Below are 17,298 nucleotides of genomic sequence, written 5' to 3' on the forward strand. Positions count from 1 at the left end.
GTACTGCTCGCAACGGGCCTGCAGTCGCTCTCCCATCCCTGTCTGCAAAAGAGCGCCGGGCGCAATCTTAAGCAGACCGTCATTCCTGCGGGAGAGGAGCGGACAAGATCAAGAAGAAGCGCCCGCTAACTCTAGCTCCAAGCTCAACTTTGGACTCAAGCTACGACAAAGGAGGTCTACCATCTGCATCTAGAACCGAGAGGACTCGTCCCTTGCCAGTCGCGTTGCTGCTCAGCGTCCTCTCTGGCTCTTGCAAGACCCTGAGTGGGATTAACTTTTATGCTCAGTTTTCGTCAGCACCGCCGTCGTTGCCCATGCCTTGATGTGATGGCGGGTTCAGGGATGATGCTCCCACGACGAGGGCTGCCCCCAGTTGCTGGCCTGAGTGCACGATTTTAGCGCGCCCTGGCCAGCGGTCGACTCGTCCTGGGAGAGCAGGGGAGCCAAAAGGCGGGACGAGCTGCTGTGATGAAATAATACGAGCCTGTCATGGCCCAAGCGACATCTGGGGCTTCCATCAGGAGTGCACAGGGCCTCTCGACAAGCAGCTGTCGTGGGAATCTCTGCCCAGCGCGTTGTCCAAACACGTCGTTCGCCAACAAGCTATGTACACAAGTCCCCTTGCCCCTTCGACATGGCGCCAGTCTCATCCCTCTTTCCGGGCCGGTTGGAAGCGTTGACGTTGGGCGAGGGAGCCAATCACGACGCCCAAGAGGCGTGAGGGCCTGTCATTGGCACAGCCGGGCTGCAGGCCTTGCTGTCGGCTGTTTTGGGGGGTGATTTCTCAAACGAGAGGGGGGGCAATTAGGGGGGCCTCTCGCTGTTTCAGGCTTTGCGCTTCTGGCTGTTAGCGCCAAGTGTGACCTGGGATGCGGTGTTGGCCCCATCCACCGTGTCAGCCAAACACTGGCTGGGATGACGCTTCCACGGCATGCAGAGGCTGCATTTCAACTGTGCAGCATCACGGAAATAATGATTTGAGCATCTTCCCCATTGTTTGCTTTGCCAGTTCCTTTTACTGCAAAAAGGCCATCATTGTTGCTTCTTTCTTGTGCGCTATGACGGGACTCTCCCAAACTCTGAAGTCGATGCAGATGAGAACGAGATCCACGGACCCCATCGCTAGTTAACCAAATACGAAGATGCAAGAATGGCTCTCATTCGATCAACCAACCATTGTTCCCATGCATGGCGCCAACCATCACCCACTTGCAGCACAAAGCGCTGATGTCTGGATATATGTCCGGCCCAGCCCCAAGAAAGGGGAATTCACCCCCAGCCCCCCGAAAATGGGCTTCGGCACTCAGGCTGAAACACCTCGCTGCACATCATACCCACCGTCAGCGCTTGCATGATCATCGCCCTGAGACAGCTCGATCAACTTATCCTTCCATCACCCTCCTCCGGCGCACCCTGACTGGCCAATCCTCCATCCACCGACATCATTGGCATTATGCACGTTATCACTCTCTCTCACACACACATTCCAATTCCATCTCGAAGCCGTTGATGCGGCAAGGAAAAGAAGAATAATCAACAAATAGGTGGGTTCCATGGAAACCCGCCAACGACTAAACGGATCCGGACGGCGTTTCCCCTGGAAGATTCGTCGAAGTATTCCAGGGACCGGGTTCTGTCAGGAACACCCGAAAGACGGACCGGAAAAGTTCGACGTCGACTCTTTCACCGCACGATATCGGGAACGTCGTTGACTCCTTGCCGATGGGCAAGGGTTGCAGAGCATCGATTCGGGCGGACCGACGATTTGAATCACTATCCATGATGATAGACAATACGGAGTAATAATAATGGCTTGCAGCAATCTTGCGCCACTAAAGACGAATTCCGGTTAAAATTTTACCATGGCCTTTTAAAGAAGTTCAAGAGACGGTCTGGCATCAGTCTCGTGATGCACTATCTCTCAAAGATAACTCGTTAACTAGTTAACAGTTTAGCTGAAATGTTAATTGCAAGTCCCGCTCGCCATCAGATTTCCACGTCGAAGCTACGACAACCTAAAGGATCTCCGCTGGGCATGCAGGTGTCATTCCATAGTTCTGTGCGAGAGCTTAGCCGAAAGTCTGCCCTCAGCCATTCCCTCTTCAGTCGTAGTCTAGCGAGCTAAACTGTGACTTGAGGGCGGGGACCTGCATCTCATGACGATGATGCATGATTGTCTTCACGTCAAGAATTACTGTGGAGCTGGAATCCGAGTCGTGCAGGTACGGAAGAAGCGGAAGTTAATTACAGAAAGATAACTGTCAAAAGATACCCCCCAAGGAGTCATGTATACACGAAGATGTAGATCCTCTCACACAGCGCTATCGCCAGGGAAAGGACCTCAGGGTCGTGGAATCACAACCCAAGACGGCCGCTTTCGTTTCGAATTGCGCTCCCTCGGCGCTCGCTATCCATCTCAGCCCCTGCTTTCCTCAGGCCGAAAAGAAGCTCATCGAGAGACCAAAAAGGACCACGTCCTGCCAAGCTGCTCACAGTGCGAGAAAGAAAGCGGGTCGTCCAGACTCCTTTAAGCAGGTGCGAAAAGGTTGCCTTTCCTTCACGCGGCGAGACCCTCGGGAATCCGACATGAGAAACCTGTCTCCCTGTCTCACCAGGAGTCTTCCAGAATCCAGGCGCACCCTTTCCCGCCACGCGCTGCTGGAAATTGCGGGGAAAACCCGATTCTAGCGGGGCCCAAACTTCCGAGCTAATGAGAAAGCCTTTCTGCATATCTGCGACGCACGGGAGCCAGGAACGAGCATCTGAAACCAGCCTTGTTCTTCCAAATCCCCGTATCTCATGTATGTCTTGGTCTGAAGCTTGCGCCATCACTCCACTCGCAGACTAAGGGACCTCGATCAACACGTGGATTTAGACTCAGAATTGGGCAAAAGTTTGACGAATAGCGCTATTGGCAAGAGATTTTGATATCGATCCAGGTGCGATGGCGATTGCATATTGTTTAGCAACCCCCGCTGATCACCTGCGTCCCTTCTTCTTCCCTTTGCCGATTCGTGACCGTGGCCCCTGAATGTCGATGAGATCCCGCTTGCTCAGCCTCAATGTTCCTCCAGCGAATCTTCCGACTGAAGGCCCGCCGATACCGCGTTCTCTTTTCTGGCTGCTGGTCTTTCGCTTGGAGGTGGGTTTCTCTAAAATAATACCATTCTCCCTCGCTTCGCGACGCCTTGTATCTTCCCTTTTAGCTCCCTTGGCTTCTATCCCTTTTCGATGAGCCATAGGCATCTTCTTCTGTGTGAAGAGTGAGTCAGTCGCTCCAATTCCTTGCATTCGAATGTCAATGGCGCGATGCCGGTTCTTCCCGGTCGGATTGAGGTCATCGGCAGATTCAAGGAGATGAGATTCTTTCAGGAGACGCTGGAGTGCGAGGTCATGCTTTAGGTTTATAGCGTCGGTGGCTTCTTCGTCGTCGGAAGTAGGAACCTTTGTCTTGCTGGTAGATTTTCTCATCTGGGACGAGGATGGTGGTTTGGTTGACTATATATGCGTTGAACCGACGTTAATTTGGGTAAAACAAAGTGCCAATCGACTGCTGAGAGCGGTGCTCGCAGGACATACCATGAAATGTTTTCGAAGCTCCTTTTCATCCTCATGTTTATCTAAGTTATTGGCGCCACTGTGGTCAACCACCTCCGCAACCACATTGGAAGACCAGACTTTGCCCGTGTCGTCATCATCATCACCATCATCATCGGAAATGCCTTCCCATTCTGAAGCAGCGCTACCATCTTCAGATTCTACACCTGAAGAGTCTGCTGCCGACTCCTCATTTTTCTCCAGGTCCTGCAGCGGCTCGAACCGAGCTTCGAAATATCTTCTGAGCAAATCATGAGAGTTGGGTGGAACGACGAGAGGATCCTCCTGTTCAGTAGGTCTAGAGACTACAGCGGTCTCTCGCTTCCGTTTTCCGAGCATATTCAGGCTGAAAAGCTCCCCGTCTTGCTATTCTGCTGGAAACCTTTGCAATTCCGTCGTGAATCCAGAAAAATAAAACCGTGCTTATGTCATTGTCTATCAACACGTGATGTCGCGGGTCGTGATCTTATCGAGGGCTTGGCGGGCATTCTCGTTGATTCACACGCTGAACACTCGCTGCGCTGCCAAAGGATGACGCGGTTTCGCCCCTGCATTGACCTCCATGCGGGTCAAGTGAAGCAAATCGTCGGCGGCACTCTGTCAACGAAACCCGCGGAGTTGAAAACGAACTACGTTTCTGCCCTACCCGCAGCGCACTTTGCGAAGCTTTACAGGGACCATGGCTTGACAGGCGGGCATGTGGTGATGCTGGGTCCTGGCAATGATGATGCGGCGAGAGAGGCATTGGCCGCGTGGCCTGGAGGGCTCCATGTTGCAGGGGGCATCACAGATCAAAACGCAAAGGATTGGATAGACGCAGGTGCTGAAAAGGTGGGCTTGCGATTGCGACCCCTTTGGACTCTGCGCCGCCGTTTTTACTGCATTGGTTTTTTTGCTGGAGATGGGCTTACACGGAATGTCTAAAAATAGTAGGTTGTCATCACATCTTTCCTCTTTCCGGAGGGAAAATTCTCGTTGGACCGGCTCCATTCAATTCTTACGGCGCTCGGGAATGATAAGTCCAAGTTGGTACTGGATTTAAGCTGTCGAAAGAAAGAGGATACCTGGTTTGTTGCCATGAATAGATGGCAGACAATAACGGAAATGGAGATCACCCGCGGTATGTCCTCTAATGCGCAACTCCGACATGCCCCACGATATCAGACGAAACGGAGGCTGACACTTTCTCCCAGAAACAATTCAAATGCTCGAACCTTATTGCTCCGAGTTTCTGATCCATGCTGCGGACGTCGAGGGCCTGCAACAAGGAATAGACGAGGACTTGGTATCGAGATTGGCAGAGTGGTGTTCAATTCCCGTGACGTACGCTGGGGGTGGAAGGGGCCTGGCGGACCTAGATCGTGTCAAGTCAAGCAGCAACGGGAAGGTTGACCTCACGATTGGCAGCGCACTTGATATTTTTGGGGGAAGTGGCGTGACGTTTGAAGAGTGTGTCCAATGGAACAAAGTCAACGATTGCTAGTCGTGCTCTCGGGTCTTTCGGCTCCTTGTGTACTGTTGGTTCCTAAGCACGAGTTGCAGGATATCCTACGGCTATCAAGCGGCATTCCTTGCGTTCTTGTAGTTCATCTGTTGAGAATACCCAGGACAAAGCTGGGAATCCTGAAGGGATAGAGGAGTGTTTTGAATAAAGATCAATTCGAAAATAACCAGCGATTGTAGTATATATGTCCCTCCAGTAATCATGACGGATGTTATGTTTTAAGGGCTGTTAGATGTCGATCGGTGAGATGGGATCGATTTGGGACTTCGTCAATTACGCAAAGTCCACGCGGAGCTGACTAGTGAAGTCACCAGCATTAACCACCACCAGCTTTGCTCCATATCCATCATCAAGACCCTAGTTATCGGCTTTCCTATTTCTCTTGCCTGAGAACATCTTGACAGAATTATTTTATCTGTATAATTAACCAGCGCCCCTTGATCCTACCACTCGTCGACTTCCGCAACGATGAAGCCTGTCGTCTCCGCGCTGAATGCGTGGAGTTGGTACGAACGAGCACCTCCATCATTCCTCGTCCAGATTACACTGACTCGAACCTCTTCTCCTTTTGATATAGCCTCGTCATCTCCATCTTCGCCGTCATCATCCTTTCCGTCATCGGTTCCTTTTACAAAGTATGCCTCCAATCTGCCGATTTCACTACCCCCGGGAATCCCGATACCTCCTCGTCTTCAATGCGAAAAGCAATACATAGATGGGCTAAGCTAACGGATTCCGCACCTGCAGAAAAACCACCACTCGTTTCTGGGCTCAAAGGATGATCCAAAGGATGGCGCCGCGGTCGCAGGATCGATTTTCACTGCTGTATTGGTATATGTCGTATGTCACTGGGATATTTCTAGCAACTCCGCCGTTGTCCTTCCTCTCACGATATGCCGCCCTTCTTCACATACCCCTGATATATTCCTGCGGCTGGATTTCTGGAAGATGGTATTCTAACCATGGACAAACACGCTCTAGGCTTTCGCGGTATTCTGCGGCTTCCAAGCATACCTCCACATTCGTTCGAGCCGAAGAGGGGCGATATCCTTGAATTAGAGTGTATAGAATCGGACAGCAGATGGGTATCCATTGCCTACGGCATCAAATTTAATACGAAATTTTATTATGGTTTCTTCCCTTTTCAAAACGGTCAGCGGTGCATTCGGTTCTCTTCGGAATTCTTGCGTTTGGAATCCCTTCATTCTTTCACAGGGCAGGGGGGAAAGGCTTTTTGACGTTGTTAGGCGCATAATGTTTTCGCCTCGTTTCGATATTTCTCGTTGCATTATGTACTGTTTTGTATATCTATAGAGGAAGCCTTTCCTACTAGAAGTTTACTTTCATATGACACCAGTCAGATTGTATTATCGGGGCGCGCCTCCGCTCGTCTCGCAATTGAATATGGCATAGTGGATCAGGCCACCGGAATCTAGCCATAAATCTAATCACAGGGTATTGTTTGGCAGCAAAGATAATGTAGAAATAGACGGCCATCTATTGACAATTTTACAAACCAACAGAAGACTAGATACGGATTTAAACCGTTATCGGTTCCAAAAGCCTAAGATCTATCATAGTGGACACCTTCGACAACAGTTCATTGTTCAGAAGTGATGTCAGCTGCTCAGAGACCTCCTCAACTAGCATGGGAAGCACCAAAACAGGAGAGCACTATTACTTTCGATGGCCTTTTCCAATATATTGCGTTGTATCATGATCGTATCATATCCCATCAACGCCTTGAACCCATTGAACACTCGACCACAATTGCTACCGCCCGTTGAACAACGCCATTCCAAAAAATGCAATCAAGCCACGCTTTTATCTTAGCATTCATCATCCTCTGGCGTCATCGGATCGAGCATTTTGCTCATATACGGCCCATCAAGCCAATACCCAAGTTTTGCATAGTAACTCCTGACCCCAACACCAGATATGACGCTGAGCTTTCGGCTACCATGCTCGTCTCTAGCTATCCTTTCCGCCTCCTCCATCAGCAACGTTCCGAATCCACGGTGCTGGAACTTTCGAGGATCGCGACCATGAACGGGGACAGCTGAACCCATAAACATGCAGCTCGCGAACCAAACTGGTTGGCTGGCCAGTCAGTTCGGGGCGGAATGTATGCGTGGAGCTACATTTACGTAGACGAAGCAGTCCAATAAGGATATCTTGTTTCGGGTCTTCGTAGGCGAGGAACGTCTCCCATCCGCCGTTGGCAACGTAATCGCGTCGAATCAACTCGACCTGGCTAGGTCGAATTTTGTTCTTCACTTCGTTAATTCCAACTTCTCGAGTTCGTACGTCCCGGCAGGTGGTGCCGAAATCTTTCATCCTGCTGAGCGCTAGTTCACGAAGATTACCATTTTCCACGCCAGAGGTAACGAGAGGCATAGGGATATCACGCTGTACGCGGTAAATGCGAGTCCATGGGGGAACCAGTGCGAGAATTCGGGCGACAATGTCAATCAAGGCGTTAGGAGTATAATTCTTATAGCGACCAGTCCGCCAAAGTTCATAAAGCCCGGTGCCTCGAATAACAAGTGTTGGATATATTTTGAGACCGTCAGTCCGGAAAGCTGGATTCTCGAAATATTCTTGAAATTGGAACAAGTCTCGTTCCATTCCCATATTTGGAAGATCTGGCATCATGTGGCTCACTACTTTGAACCCTGCATCTTTCGCCAGCTTGAATGTCTCTGCGACAGCCGCCACAGTGTGACCCCGGTTGGTATCGCGCGCAACATCTTCGTACAGACTCTGCACACCTATTTCCAATCGTGTGCAGCCGTATCTGAGCATAGCGCTCAGATGCGTATCTAAACAATAATCCGGACGGGTTTCAATCGTGATCCCAACACACTTTGTGTTGCTCATTTCGCCGGCCTGGACCGCCTCGTCAACATTGTTCGTTTGGTACCCGCTGAGCGCATTATGTAGTTGCGAGATGAATTCGTCTCGATAATCCTCTGGCAGGGACATGAAGGTTCCACCCATGATAATATATTCCACCTTGTCAACGCTGTGTCCAAGGGACCTAATCTGATCGACCCGTCCTCGCGCCTGCTCAAAGGGATCATATCGGGCTCGAATGGCACGCATCGACGTGGGTTCATATCCGGTGTACGACTGAGTGGAATATTCGAAATCTGAATCGGGGCCGCCAGGACAATAAACACAAATGTTTCCCGTATATGCAATATGAGGGCATCGATGGGGTTTGCACATCACAGCGACAACCGCGATACCAGAAGATGTTCCTGCAAAACCAACTAATCAGCTTGGTTATATCGGTTTTGATTGCGGACGAGACTTACTGATCGGCTTCGCAATCAGTTTCGGTAAGATATATTTCTTATAATGTTCCGGGACCGCTGCGATTATTGCCGTAAGTGGCGGCTGAGTGCTTAAGCTGTGTTTCTTCGAGATTTGACCCCGCAGCTTGTTGAGGTTGATATCTTTCTTCGGCTTGCTGGGATCCCTCTGGGCTTCATAATCCTGTATCAGAGCATTTGCTATGTCCGAGCATGCCCGCATATACCGTTCATTTTCAGGAGGGAGTTTCGCGGCCTTTGGAAGCTTGCGCTGCTGCGTGGCGGGACGTAGAGTGAGCGTCTCCGTTGCCATATTGACGGCTCCCCGGGTGCTGTTGAGTATCTCACGAGACGAAAAACGAAAAGCCTGGTTTATATTGTATAAGACACGCCGGTCCGGTCAGCGCGATGGCACAAGCGAAGCTGTGGGGAATGTAAAGGCATTCAGTCCTGCTCCCGCGTTTCTTCGACGTAGAAAGTTTTGCGTTGGCCGCCGCCCGCAAAAACACACTTCCACCCGTCGCAGCCAAGAAGACATTTGCCATCTGCAACCAGCGCAAACATCATCAAAAATACTCCCAGGAGCCCATCCGAGCTCTCCACCTCCGCGTTCTCTTTCTTTTCTCTCGTTTTTGCTTTAGACGCCTATTCTTCAGCAATGCAGTCCTTCAAGCGCAGTACGCTCTCTGCTCTGCAGAACGCCGCCCGCGCCCAGCGCCGCGGATACAGTAAACCAACGTCTGCGTACGCCTCAACGGTCGAGAATCTCCGGATCAATAGCGAGACAAAGGTCCTCTACCAGGGATTTACTGGAAAGCAGGGAACGTGAGTGCGGAACTATGCTTTAGGATACTGGATAACAACATTGGTGCTGATATGTGTCCTCAATGCCAGATTCCACGCCCAGCAGGCCATCGACTATGGTAGTTCCGTTCCGGCTGTCGCTGTGTTGTCCGTCGAGACCCAATTCTAATATACCCTAGGTACCAAGGTCGTCGGCGGTACGAATCCCAAAAAGGCTGGAGAAATGCATCTCGATCGTCCAGTGTTTGCAACGGTGAGAGACGCTATCAAAGAAACTGGCGCCAATGCTTCCGCCATCTTTGTTCCGTACGAGGCTTCGTATTCTTCGAGAGTCTCCTCCTTTTCACTGACGATACTTTAGTCCTCCGGTGGCTGCAAAGAGTATAGAGGAGGCAATTGAGGCAGAGATGCCGCTTGTCGTTTGGTATGTAACCTTGGGTATCAACCACCACTATTTACATTCGCTAACTTCGATTCCAGCATTACTGAAGGAATCCCGCAGCACGGTACAGTGTCAATCTAGGCGTCTCCTGAGAACTTCAGCTAAAACCCCCCAGACATGGTTCGCATTACCGACATCCTGAAAACGCAAAACAAAACTAGATTAGTCGGTCCTAACTGTCCTGGTATAATCGCTCCGGTATGTGATATCCGCTCTTACCGCGATGTTTCGATCGAGACTGGACTGAATTGTGTTTATTATTAAGGGCCAATGCAAAATTGGCATCATGCCTGGATTTATCCACAAGAGAGGACGCATCGGCATCGTCTCACGATCTGGAACCCTTACATACGAGGCTGTGAATCAGACCACCCAAGCTGGCCTTGGGCAATCCCTCGTTGTCGGGATTGGTGGTGACCCGTTCTCCGGCACCAACTTCATCGATTGCCTCCGCGTCTTCCTCGAAGACGAGGAGACCGACGGTATCATCATGATTGGTGAAATTGGAGGTAGCGCCGAAGAAGATGCCGCAGAGTTCTTCAAAGCTGCCAACAAAGCAAACAAGCCGGCTGTTGGTTTCATTGCCGGTATTAGTGCGCCTCCCGGCCGCCGAATGGGCCACGCAGGTGCTATTGTGAGCGGCGGCAAGGGCGGAGCCGACTCGAAAATTGCTGCTCTTGAGGCGGCGGGTGTCATCGTCGAGCGGAGCCCAGCTGCCCTTGGAAAGACCTTGCACGCTGAATTCGTGAAGAGAGATTTGATCTAGAGGATTTGAGGTCGTTGATTAATTCGTTCCTCGCACACAGCAAGATGTATTCTGTATTGTGATTTTCTGCGAAGCCCATTTGATTGATTCCCTGATTGCATTACCACTGTGACATATAACTGTGTGCTTCATTACTTTGAGTTATTAGACCTGTATCCAAACAAAATGTTCATTCGCCTTCAATTCTTGGACGGAGCAAAGCAGGCCATACTTCTTTCTACCGTTACCATAGACGTACACAGCAGCGGCAGTACTATTTATTACCGCGTCGAATGCCTGTGTTGACTATAATCCACTTGCTTCCACTTCAACAAACTCACGGTAAGCCATCTCGGAAGCGCAACCTTGGGGGTCCTGTTTCCAATGCCTCTGCGTCTTGAGGCTTTACTGCCTCCAGCATACCATCCAATCGGCCGAGTGGTGTAGTTGGTTATCACGTTTCGTTAACACCGAAAAGGTCCTGAGTTCGAGTCTCAGCTTGGTCAGAATATTCTTTTTTGCTATTCGCCTCTAAGGGCTCGTTTTTTGGTTTCGCTCCTGAGATGTATTGAGTACGGAGTAATATGACAGCTTGACGAAATGTCTGAGTGTAGCAGGGCCACCAACTTCTCACAAACCCCAAAAGAAGGTCTGGCCACATAAAAGCATAGAACTTAGAAGCACAATATTCATCATGAACCTGCTCCCCAGGCACACTGTTGCTGCCACCACAAACGCAAACCTAGCTATGCTGAAGAAAGTAGCAACAGCAACATTGGATGGGCCCTAGACAGGGGTAGGTTCCTTCTTTTCGACCAGTCTCCAACAGAGAAATACTGACTCTGGACTTTGTAGCGTCTTTCCGTATGAATTTAGGATGGGGTGGTCCGATTGGTGCAGCTGGGCTGATTGTTGGGTTCACTGCTGGGTTTGTATTCCATCGTCCTCGTTAGAAAATATGTTGGTAGTATTTGGAGCTTTGGTGTTTCTGCCCTTTTCTTGTAACCTCTTACACTTGGGACTTGCTATTTTGCATGGGGATATTATGTTTTTTTTACAGCAAGCGTGCTCTTCCCCTTTTTTCTGTATTTCTTATTTCGATTATTTACGGCCACCTAGAGCATCCGGCGCAAAAATTCAAGCATAAGATTCAGGTTTTGGCGTCACCATTGAAACAAAACAGCGGAATCAACATATCGAATACATCATGCATTAGTAGTTAACCTAGCCCTCGCCCTCTTCTTCAGCTTCTCTCAGTCTCTGTATATCTAAAGAACAAACACAGCGCAGGCAAGACACTGGAGATGCCGAATTCCAGCTATTCGAGAACCAAAAATATAATAATAGCAAAACGTTATTTTGGAACCGAGAAATCAAATTGGAACGGAGAAGGGAAAAGAGAAGAAGAAGAGAGCAGCCCCAAAAAGGGGCAAATAATTCTCAAGAAAATCATTTCTTTCCACCCCATATGTAACAAGTTTAACAATTCATTTCATTCCGCCATCCCACCGGTTTGCCACCCGGCTGCCCCTTTTCGCCGGAAATCAAAAATAAAAGTAGAAAAGCCATCATCCCAAGGGAAAGAAGAGCCTCAACGCCGACCTCGCATGGGAGCAATGCCGTGGGATTCAAGATTTGAGAATGAAGCCCCAAAATATTGCCAGGTACATTTAGAACACAAAAATTGAAAAGAAGTTATAAAGAGGTTTCATCGGAAGACCATTCATTAGGACGTTTAAAGAGTCGATGGTGCTGGTAAGACGAGAAATTGTTGTCAAACAATCAATCCCGCAGCCCATTCAGGAACAAAAACTTCCCAATCTCCACTATCATTCATCGTCACTAACGGCGGCGCTATCATTCCCGTTTGTTTTCGAGTTATTGAACGTCAGCTTGAGTTTCTGCGATGACGCAGCACCGGATGCAAGAGGAGTTCCGGCGCTCGAAATAGGCGCGGTTGATCCGTCGACGGAGTCATCAAAGTCTGCGAAGTCAGGGTATTTTTCTGTCTCCTTCTTCAATGCTGCGATACAAGCGGTCTGAAACAGAATTAGCATGGAGCAAATAAAACTATTGGTGAATGACGTTGTCTCTAGCTCACCTCAATCTGATTCGCGTCCTGGAAAAGAACGCTGCCATCCTCATTGTAGGTCCTAGCATTATTGCACAGCAGCCTAATATCATCCAAGAACTCCCGTAAACTCTGGTATTCATCGCGGTTTATTTTCCGCTTGATAGAATCCATGGCAATGGGATTTTGGATAATCATATAGTAATCCGGGTAATGGGTTTTTGGCGGCGGCTTTAGGAACGGATCGATAATGGGACGCGTGCTCGGTTCATCATCAGTATCCGAAGAATCAGCAGGCACTTCTGCCTGTAGGCCCATGATTATCTTGTAAACCCTATTGAGAACCGTTTGCAAAATCTCACGGTCTGAGTTATTTAAGGTCTCGGTTGCCGCAGCGGCCGCGGCGATCGCAGCTTTGCTTTGTCTCCCCCTCCGGCGTTTGCTAGGCGCCTCATCAATTACCTCGTCTGCCTTTCGCTTGGGTACAGGGCCCTTGCGTCGTCCTTTACTTCGTTGTGGCGTGGCAGAGGCTTCTCTGGACGGCTCTGGGGATGACTCCGCGCCCTGAGTTCGTTTAACCCGTTTCTCTTTATTCGCCCGTCTCCGCTCTAATTTAGCTTCATTTCTAGCGATTGCCTCTTCAATGGTGTCATCTTCTGCATCTACCGCCATGAGCCACTGCTCCTCGGTGAGGCCATCATCGTACCTCATCACCTTGCGCTCACGAGCGCCCCGACCGGTGACTTCTTCGGGCTCCTCAGTGACAGGGTTGCCCTCTGCTAGATAGATATCGGGAAGTTCATCTTCACCCATTAAACGAGGGTACCGATGTCCTTGGCCGTAACGATCAGATTTTAATCTCTCTTGATCAAGTTTCTGGAAAAGGACAAGCTCCTCATCGGATCGAGCCATGATATCATTAAGATCGTCATCGTCCATCTCGTCCTCATTGCCCGCTTGATCGGCAGAATCGGCAGTTTCAAGGAGGGTACGTAGCAGAGCATCACGCTCCTCGTTCGTCGACTTATTATCGAACTTGCCCGCTTGGATGACCTTGCCATCCATGTCCAACTTGAACTGTGCTCGTTCCAGAATCCTCTCCTCTACGGAGTTGGAGCTGATTAACCGGAGAATGCGAACCTCGTTCTTCTGACCAATGCGATGGGCACGATCCTGAGCCTGAAGATCTTGATGAGGGTTCCAATCCGAGTCGTAGATGATGACAGTGTCGGCGGTTTGCAAATTTAAACCAAGACCACCGGCTCTCGTAGAGAGAAGAAAGCAGAAGTAATCAGATCCAGGGGCATTAAAAAGCCTCAATAATTCAGATCTATCATCAGATTTGGTAGAACCGTCAAGGCGAAGATATTTGAGGCCTCGGAAGCGCAAGAAATCTTCCATGATATTCATGATCTGAGTCATCTGGAAGAACATCAAAACACGATGTCCTGAGGCCTTGAATTTTGGAAGAACACGGTCAAGCAGTTCGAATTTACCAGCGGTACGCCAGATAAGATCGTTCGTGCCCTTTCCGGGGTTCATTTCCTCCTCCACCGATTCGAAGACAAACGGATGATTACACAGCTTTCGGAGCTGCATAAGCATGTTGCTTAATCCACGCATGCCAGTCTTGCCGCCCTTACCGTCGCTGACCACCATTTTGTTGTGCGTCATCAGCTGCTTATACAATTTGGCTTGTAACGCCGAGAAACGACATTTGATAACACGCTCCTGTTTATCAGGAAGGTCCTTTTCGACATCCTTCTTCAAACGGCGGAGAAGGAATGGTCGAAGAACCTTATGCAAACGTCTGATAACGAGTAGCTGTTCTTCTTCTGAGAGTTCCATGCGATCCTGACCGCCAGTGTTGGCAAATGGAGTGTTAAACCATTCGTCGAACGATTTCACAGATTTGAAAATGTTTGGAAGGACGAAGTTAAGCAAAGCCCAAAGTTCGGGTAAGTTGTTTTGCAGCGGAGTACCAGTGAGAATTAGTCGGTAACGCGAGGTATAGTATTGAGTGAGAGTCTGCGTCAGTTTCGACTGGGTATTCTTCATTCTATGACCCTCATCAACAATCATATGAACCCATTTGACCTTGCTCAAAATGGGCCGGTCCTTGATAATGTATTCATATGTCGTTAATAATACTTGGAACTGACCCCACCGAATGGCTTGCTGCTGCGCTTTGCGACTATTAGGTGGTCCCTTGTAGACGATCCGACTAACCGAGGGCGCCCATTTCTCAAATTCAAGAGTCCAGTTAGTTAGAGTACTAAGCGGAACAATCACCAAGAATGGCCCGTTTTGCTTTTTCAATTCGATCAAATACGTGATTAAACTGATAGTCTGGATGGTTTTGCCGAGACCCATCTCATCGGCTAAGATACCGTTGAGATTGTTATTGTAAAGCGATATCATCCATTGAAGGCCTCGGAGTTGGTACTCTTTGAGAGTACCGCCAACAAGAATGGACGGTTGTGCGGTGACATCTTCCTTGATTCTGTGCGCCACAGCGTAATAATCGACTTTGCGGCTTTCACCCTCTTCATCCTCTTCATCCGACTCAATTTCGGACTCTTCATACATGTCCTCGTTTCCTCCATATCTCTCTGCCTGAGTTCTCTGTTGTTGTTTTACAGAGTGAGCTAACTGTTTGAGGAAGCCATCTGTTTGTTTGAGCAGATGCGAGATACGGGAGTCCTTGGCTTGTCCAAGCAATTTCATATATGTCTCTTCATCGTTTGCCTTCAAGGCCTGGAGACGCTGCTTGGCTGTTCTCTCAACACGTTTCTGCTCTTCACGCTCCATATCATGATGATGGCGAATCATCATCTGGCCAAGTTTCTGCGATCGGGTCCGTTGCTGAATTCCAGCATTAATAACCTCACGACCATGAGTAAGGATTGCTTGGAGCTGGTCGTATTGTTTCTTCTTCTCCTTCGTCTCACGCGCATCCCGCTGTTGCTTTTCTAGCTTCTCGGTGACACGTGCCTCACGCAGCGATTGTTTTTTCATTCGTCGGTGGCCGCTGCGATTAGCGGACATAATCAAATTGTCGTAATGGATCATTTCATGCTGAAGTTTCTTGCGCAAAAGCCTCTGCTTTGGAAGAAGGTTGAGCATTTTGTGTTCAATCAAAGCTTTTAACTTTACCGAATCATCAATTATATCCGGTGAGTCGCTTTTGGTAGTATCCCATACACTGAGGTTCGCAGGTAGCCTAGCCAATTCCGCCTTCCGTGCAGAGATACGATTATACAAGATGATTTCTCTTTCCTCCCGCATTTTATCTAGGTCGGCACCGATAGGCATGAGGCTGGGGATCCTGGGTCTATACTTGCGCATTGAGTGGCTGCCATAGCTGATACTAGCTGGAAGTGCTTCGTAGGGTGACTGGAACGTCTGATACATAGCTTTGGGCACGGTCGTCAGCGCCGTATCCGCCTTGGTTCCAGTTTCGCGAGTTTGGCTGGTCCCATCAGACGCACCATCCATCGAAACAGTGCCATCAGTGCCACCAATGGCCGTGCTCTTTTTGTTCACAAAGAGCTGCTGCTGTACGCGAGGTGGGATGGCTAAATTTTTCGACAGCATTTTAAACGCAAGAATCTGATTTTTCAGGATTGTGAGTTGTTCCGGTGTGAAGCTACCCGTTCCCGTCGTGGCGCCCTTTTGACTTGTAGAGGTCGCAGGTGTGGAGCTGGATTGTCCAGGCGCGGAGTCTGGCGCAGTAGAGCTGTTTCTACTGACGGATCCATTTCGCCCTATTTGAGGAAGGAAGGCAGGGTCAGTCTCACTTGACATAAATATTTAATAGCAGCGCAGATGATGTACCATCAACTGCATTGAGGACATTCTCAGCGGAAACGCCATTTGTATGTGGCGGAGCCGGCTGCTGTGCCTGCGCCTGTGCCTGTGCTTGTTGTTGCTGCTGTGCTTGTTGTTGCTGCTGTTGTTGTTGTTGCTGCTGCTGCTGCTGGGTCTGCTGCAGACGTTGCGCTTGCAATTGTTGTAGCTGGCGTTGCTTATGGAGGGCCTGTTGGCGCTGAACAGCTGACAGCAGGTTATGGGCTTTGAGGAACTCGGGATCGTCGGGGCGAACGCCTTGCTCTTGCATTTGCCGATATTTCTAATGCCATATCAGCATGTGGCTGGAAGAGCTTGTGGTAATGGGGGTGAGAGTGGACAGGTGGAAAAAGGTGGACGGAAAGCCCCAAATTGCGATCACTCTGCTTACCTGATAGACTTCCTGAATATGTTGCTGGGTGAGATTTGCAGGAAGACTTGGTTGCAAGGCCGCCATGTTGGGGCCTGTCTGAAGTGAAGCCATTGTATCTCAGCGCAACGGATTCATGAACAATTGTTGGTCGCCCCGGCGTGGTGAAAAATTTCGCTATCAGAATCTGGCGCTGGGAGCGACGCTAGACGGAGGAGGGGAGGGTCGCAAGGGTTACTATTGTACAGATATCCGATGACTATGGGCGGAGCGCGAGTATACGGGCAGGAATGCGCCGCGCAGGACTAACGTCCGATGTTCTTTGATGCTTGGCAGATAAGATTCCCTTTAAGCTATGGCGGAGCGGCACCGAACCAACAGGAGGCAAAATAGAAAATACATGCGAGGAGTTGGCACGGGGACAATGGGGGGTGCTGGAGGGGGGAGGCGTAGCGAAAGGGAGCGGACGCGCGAGGTGGATATGCTAGGGGGTCTGGTGGATGAAATGGCGATGGAGGGAATCAGCCGTCGCGAAAACAAGCCGTGGAAGGACGGAGAGCCTGGTGATGGGAGAATGGAAACAGCAACAAATCCTGTCC

General features: G+C 49.7%; 6 protein-coding genes and 1 non-coding gene across 7 annotated transcripts; 3 read left to right on the plus strand and 4 right to left on the minus strand.

Annotated features, from left to right (window-relative positions):
* Positions 1 to 2,979: 2,979 nt before the first annotated feature.
* Positions 2,980 to 3,936, minus strand: UREG_04328 (uncharacterized protein; the record flags this gene model as incomplete). Its single annotated transcript, XM_002544765.1, has 2 exons — positions 2,980 to 3,498; positions 3,580 to 3,936. The coding sequence occupies 2 exons, from the start codon at positions 3,934 to 3,936 to the stop codon at positions 2,980 to 2,982; spliced, it is 876 nt and encodes a 291-aa protein (XP_002544811.1).
* A 738-nt stretch (positions 3,937 to 4,674) lies between these two features.
* Positions 4,675 to 5,182, plus strand: UREG_04329 (1-(5-phosphoribosyl)-5-[(5-phosphoribosylamino)methylideneamino] imidazole-4-carboxamide isomerase; the record flags this gene model as incomplete). Its single annotated transcript, XM_002544766.1, has 3 exons — positions 4,675 to 4,717; positions 4,791 to 5,046; positions 5,140 to 5,182. The coding sequence occupies 3 exons, from the start codon at positions 4,675 to 4,677 to the stop codon at positions 5,180 to 5,182; spliced, it is 342 nt and encodes a 113-aa protein (XP_002544812.1).
* Positions 5,183 to 5,544: 362 nt separating this feature from the next.
* Positions 5,545 to 6,390, minus strand: UREG_04330 (uncharacterized protein; the record flags this gene model as incomplete). The annotated part of the gene is made up of 4 exons (XM_002544767.1): positions 5,545 to 5,791; positions 5,843 to 5,924; positions 6,016 to 6,115; positions 6,202 to 6,390. 4 exons carry the CDS (start codon positions 6,388 to 6,390, stop codon positions 5,545 to 5,547), a joined length of 618 nt encoding a protein of 205 aa, XP_002544813.1.
* A 540-nt stretch (positions 6,391 to 6,930) lies between these two features.
* UREG_04331 (uncharacterized protein) lies at positions 6,931 to 8,731 on the minus strand (the record flags this gene model as incomplete). Its single annotated transcript, XM_002544768.1, has 3 exons — positions 6,931 to 7,193; positions 7,249 to 8,364; positions 8,422 to 8,731. The coding sequence occupies 3 exons, from the start codon at positions 8,729 to 8,731 to the stop codon at positions 6,931 to 6,933; spliced, it is 1,689 nt and encodes a 562-aa protein (XP_002544814.1).
* A 345-nt stretch (positions 8,732 to 9,076) lies between these two features.
* On the plus strand, positions 9,077 to 10,430 carry UREG_04332 (succinyl-CoA ligase alpha-chain; the record flags this gene model as incomplete). The annotated part of the gene is made up of 7 exons (XM_002544769.1): positions 9,077 to 9,243; positions 9,313 to 9,341; positions 9,402 to 9,528; positions 9,584 to 9,646; positions 9,703 to 9,728; positions 9,780 to 9,862; positions 9,930 to 10,430. The coding sequence occupies 7 exons, from the start codon at positions 9,077 to 9,079 to the stop codon at positions 10,428 to 10,430; spliced, it is 996 nt and encodes a 331-aa protein (XP_002544815.1).
* A 411-nt stretch (positions 10,431 to 10,841) lies between these two features.
* Positions 10,842 to 10,915, plus strand: UREG_07977. Its single transcript has one exon. It is a non-coding gene; the product is annotated as a tRNA-Val (tRNA).
* Positions 10,916 to 12,238: 1,323 nt separating this feature from the next.
* UREG_04333 (SNF2-family ATP dependent chromatin remodeling factor snf21) lies at positions 12,239 to 16,786 on the minus strand (the record flags this gene model as incomplete). Its single annotated transcript, XM_002544770.1, has 4 exons — positions 12,239 to 12,448; positions 12,511 to 16,247; positions 16,318 to 16,612; positions 16,721 to 16,786. 4 exons carry the CDS (start codon positions 16,784 to 16,786, stop codon positions 12,239 to 12,241), a joined length of 4,308 nt encoding a protein of 1,435 aa, XP_002544816.1.
* Positions 16,787 to 17,298: the final 512 nt, after the last annotated feature.

This window comes from Uncinocarpus reesii, genomic scaffold, assembly GCF_000003515.1.
Source record: "Uncinocarpus reesii 1704 scaffold_2 genomic scaffold, whole genome shotgun sequence".
Classification (NCBI taxonomy): Eukaryota; Fungi; Ascomycota; class Eurotiomycetes; order Onygenales; family Onygenaceae; genus Uncinocarpus; species Uncinocarpus reesii.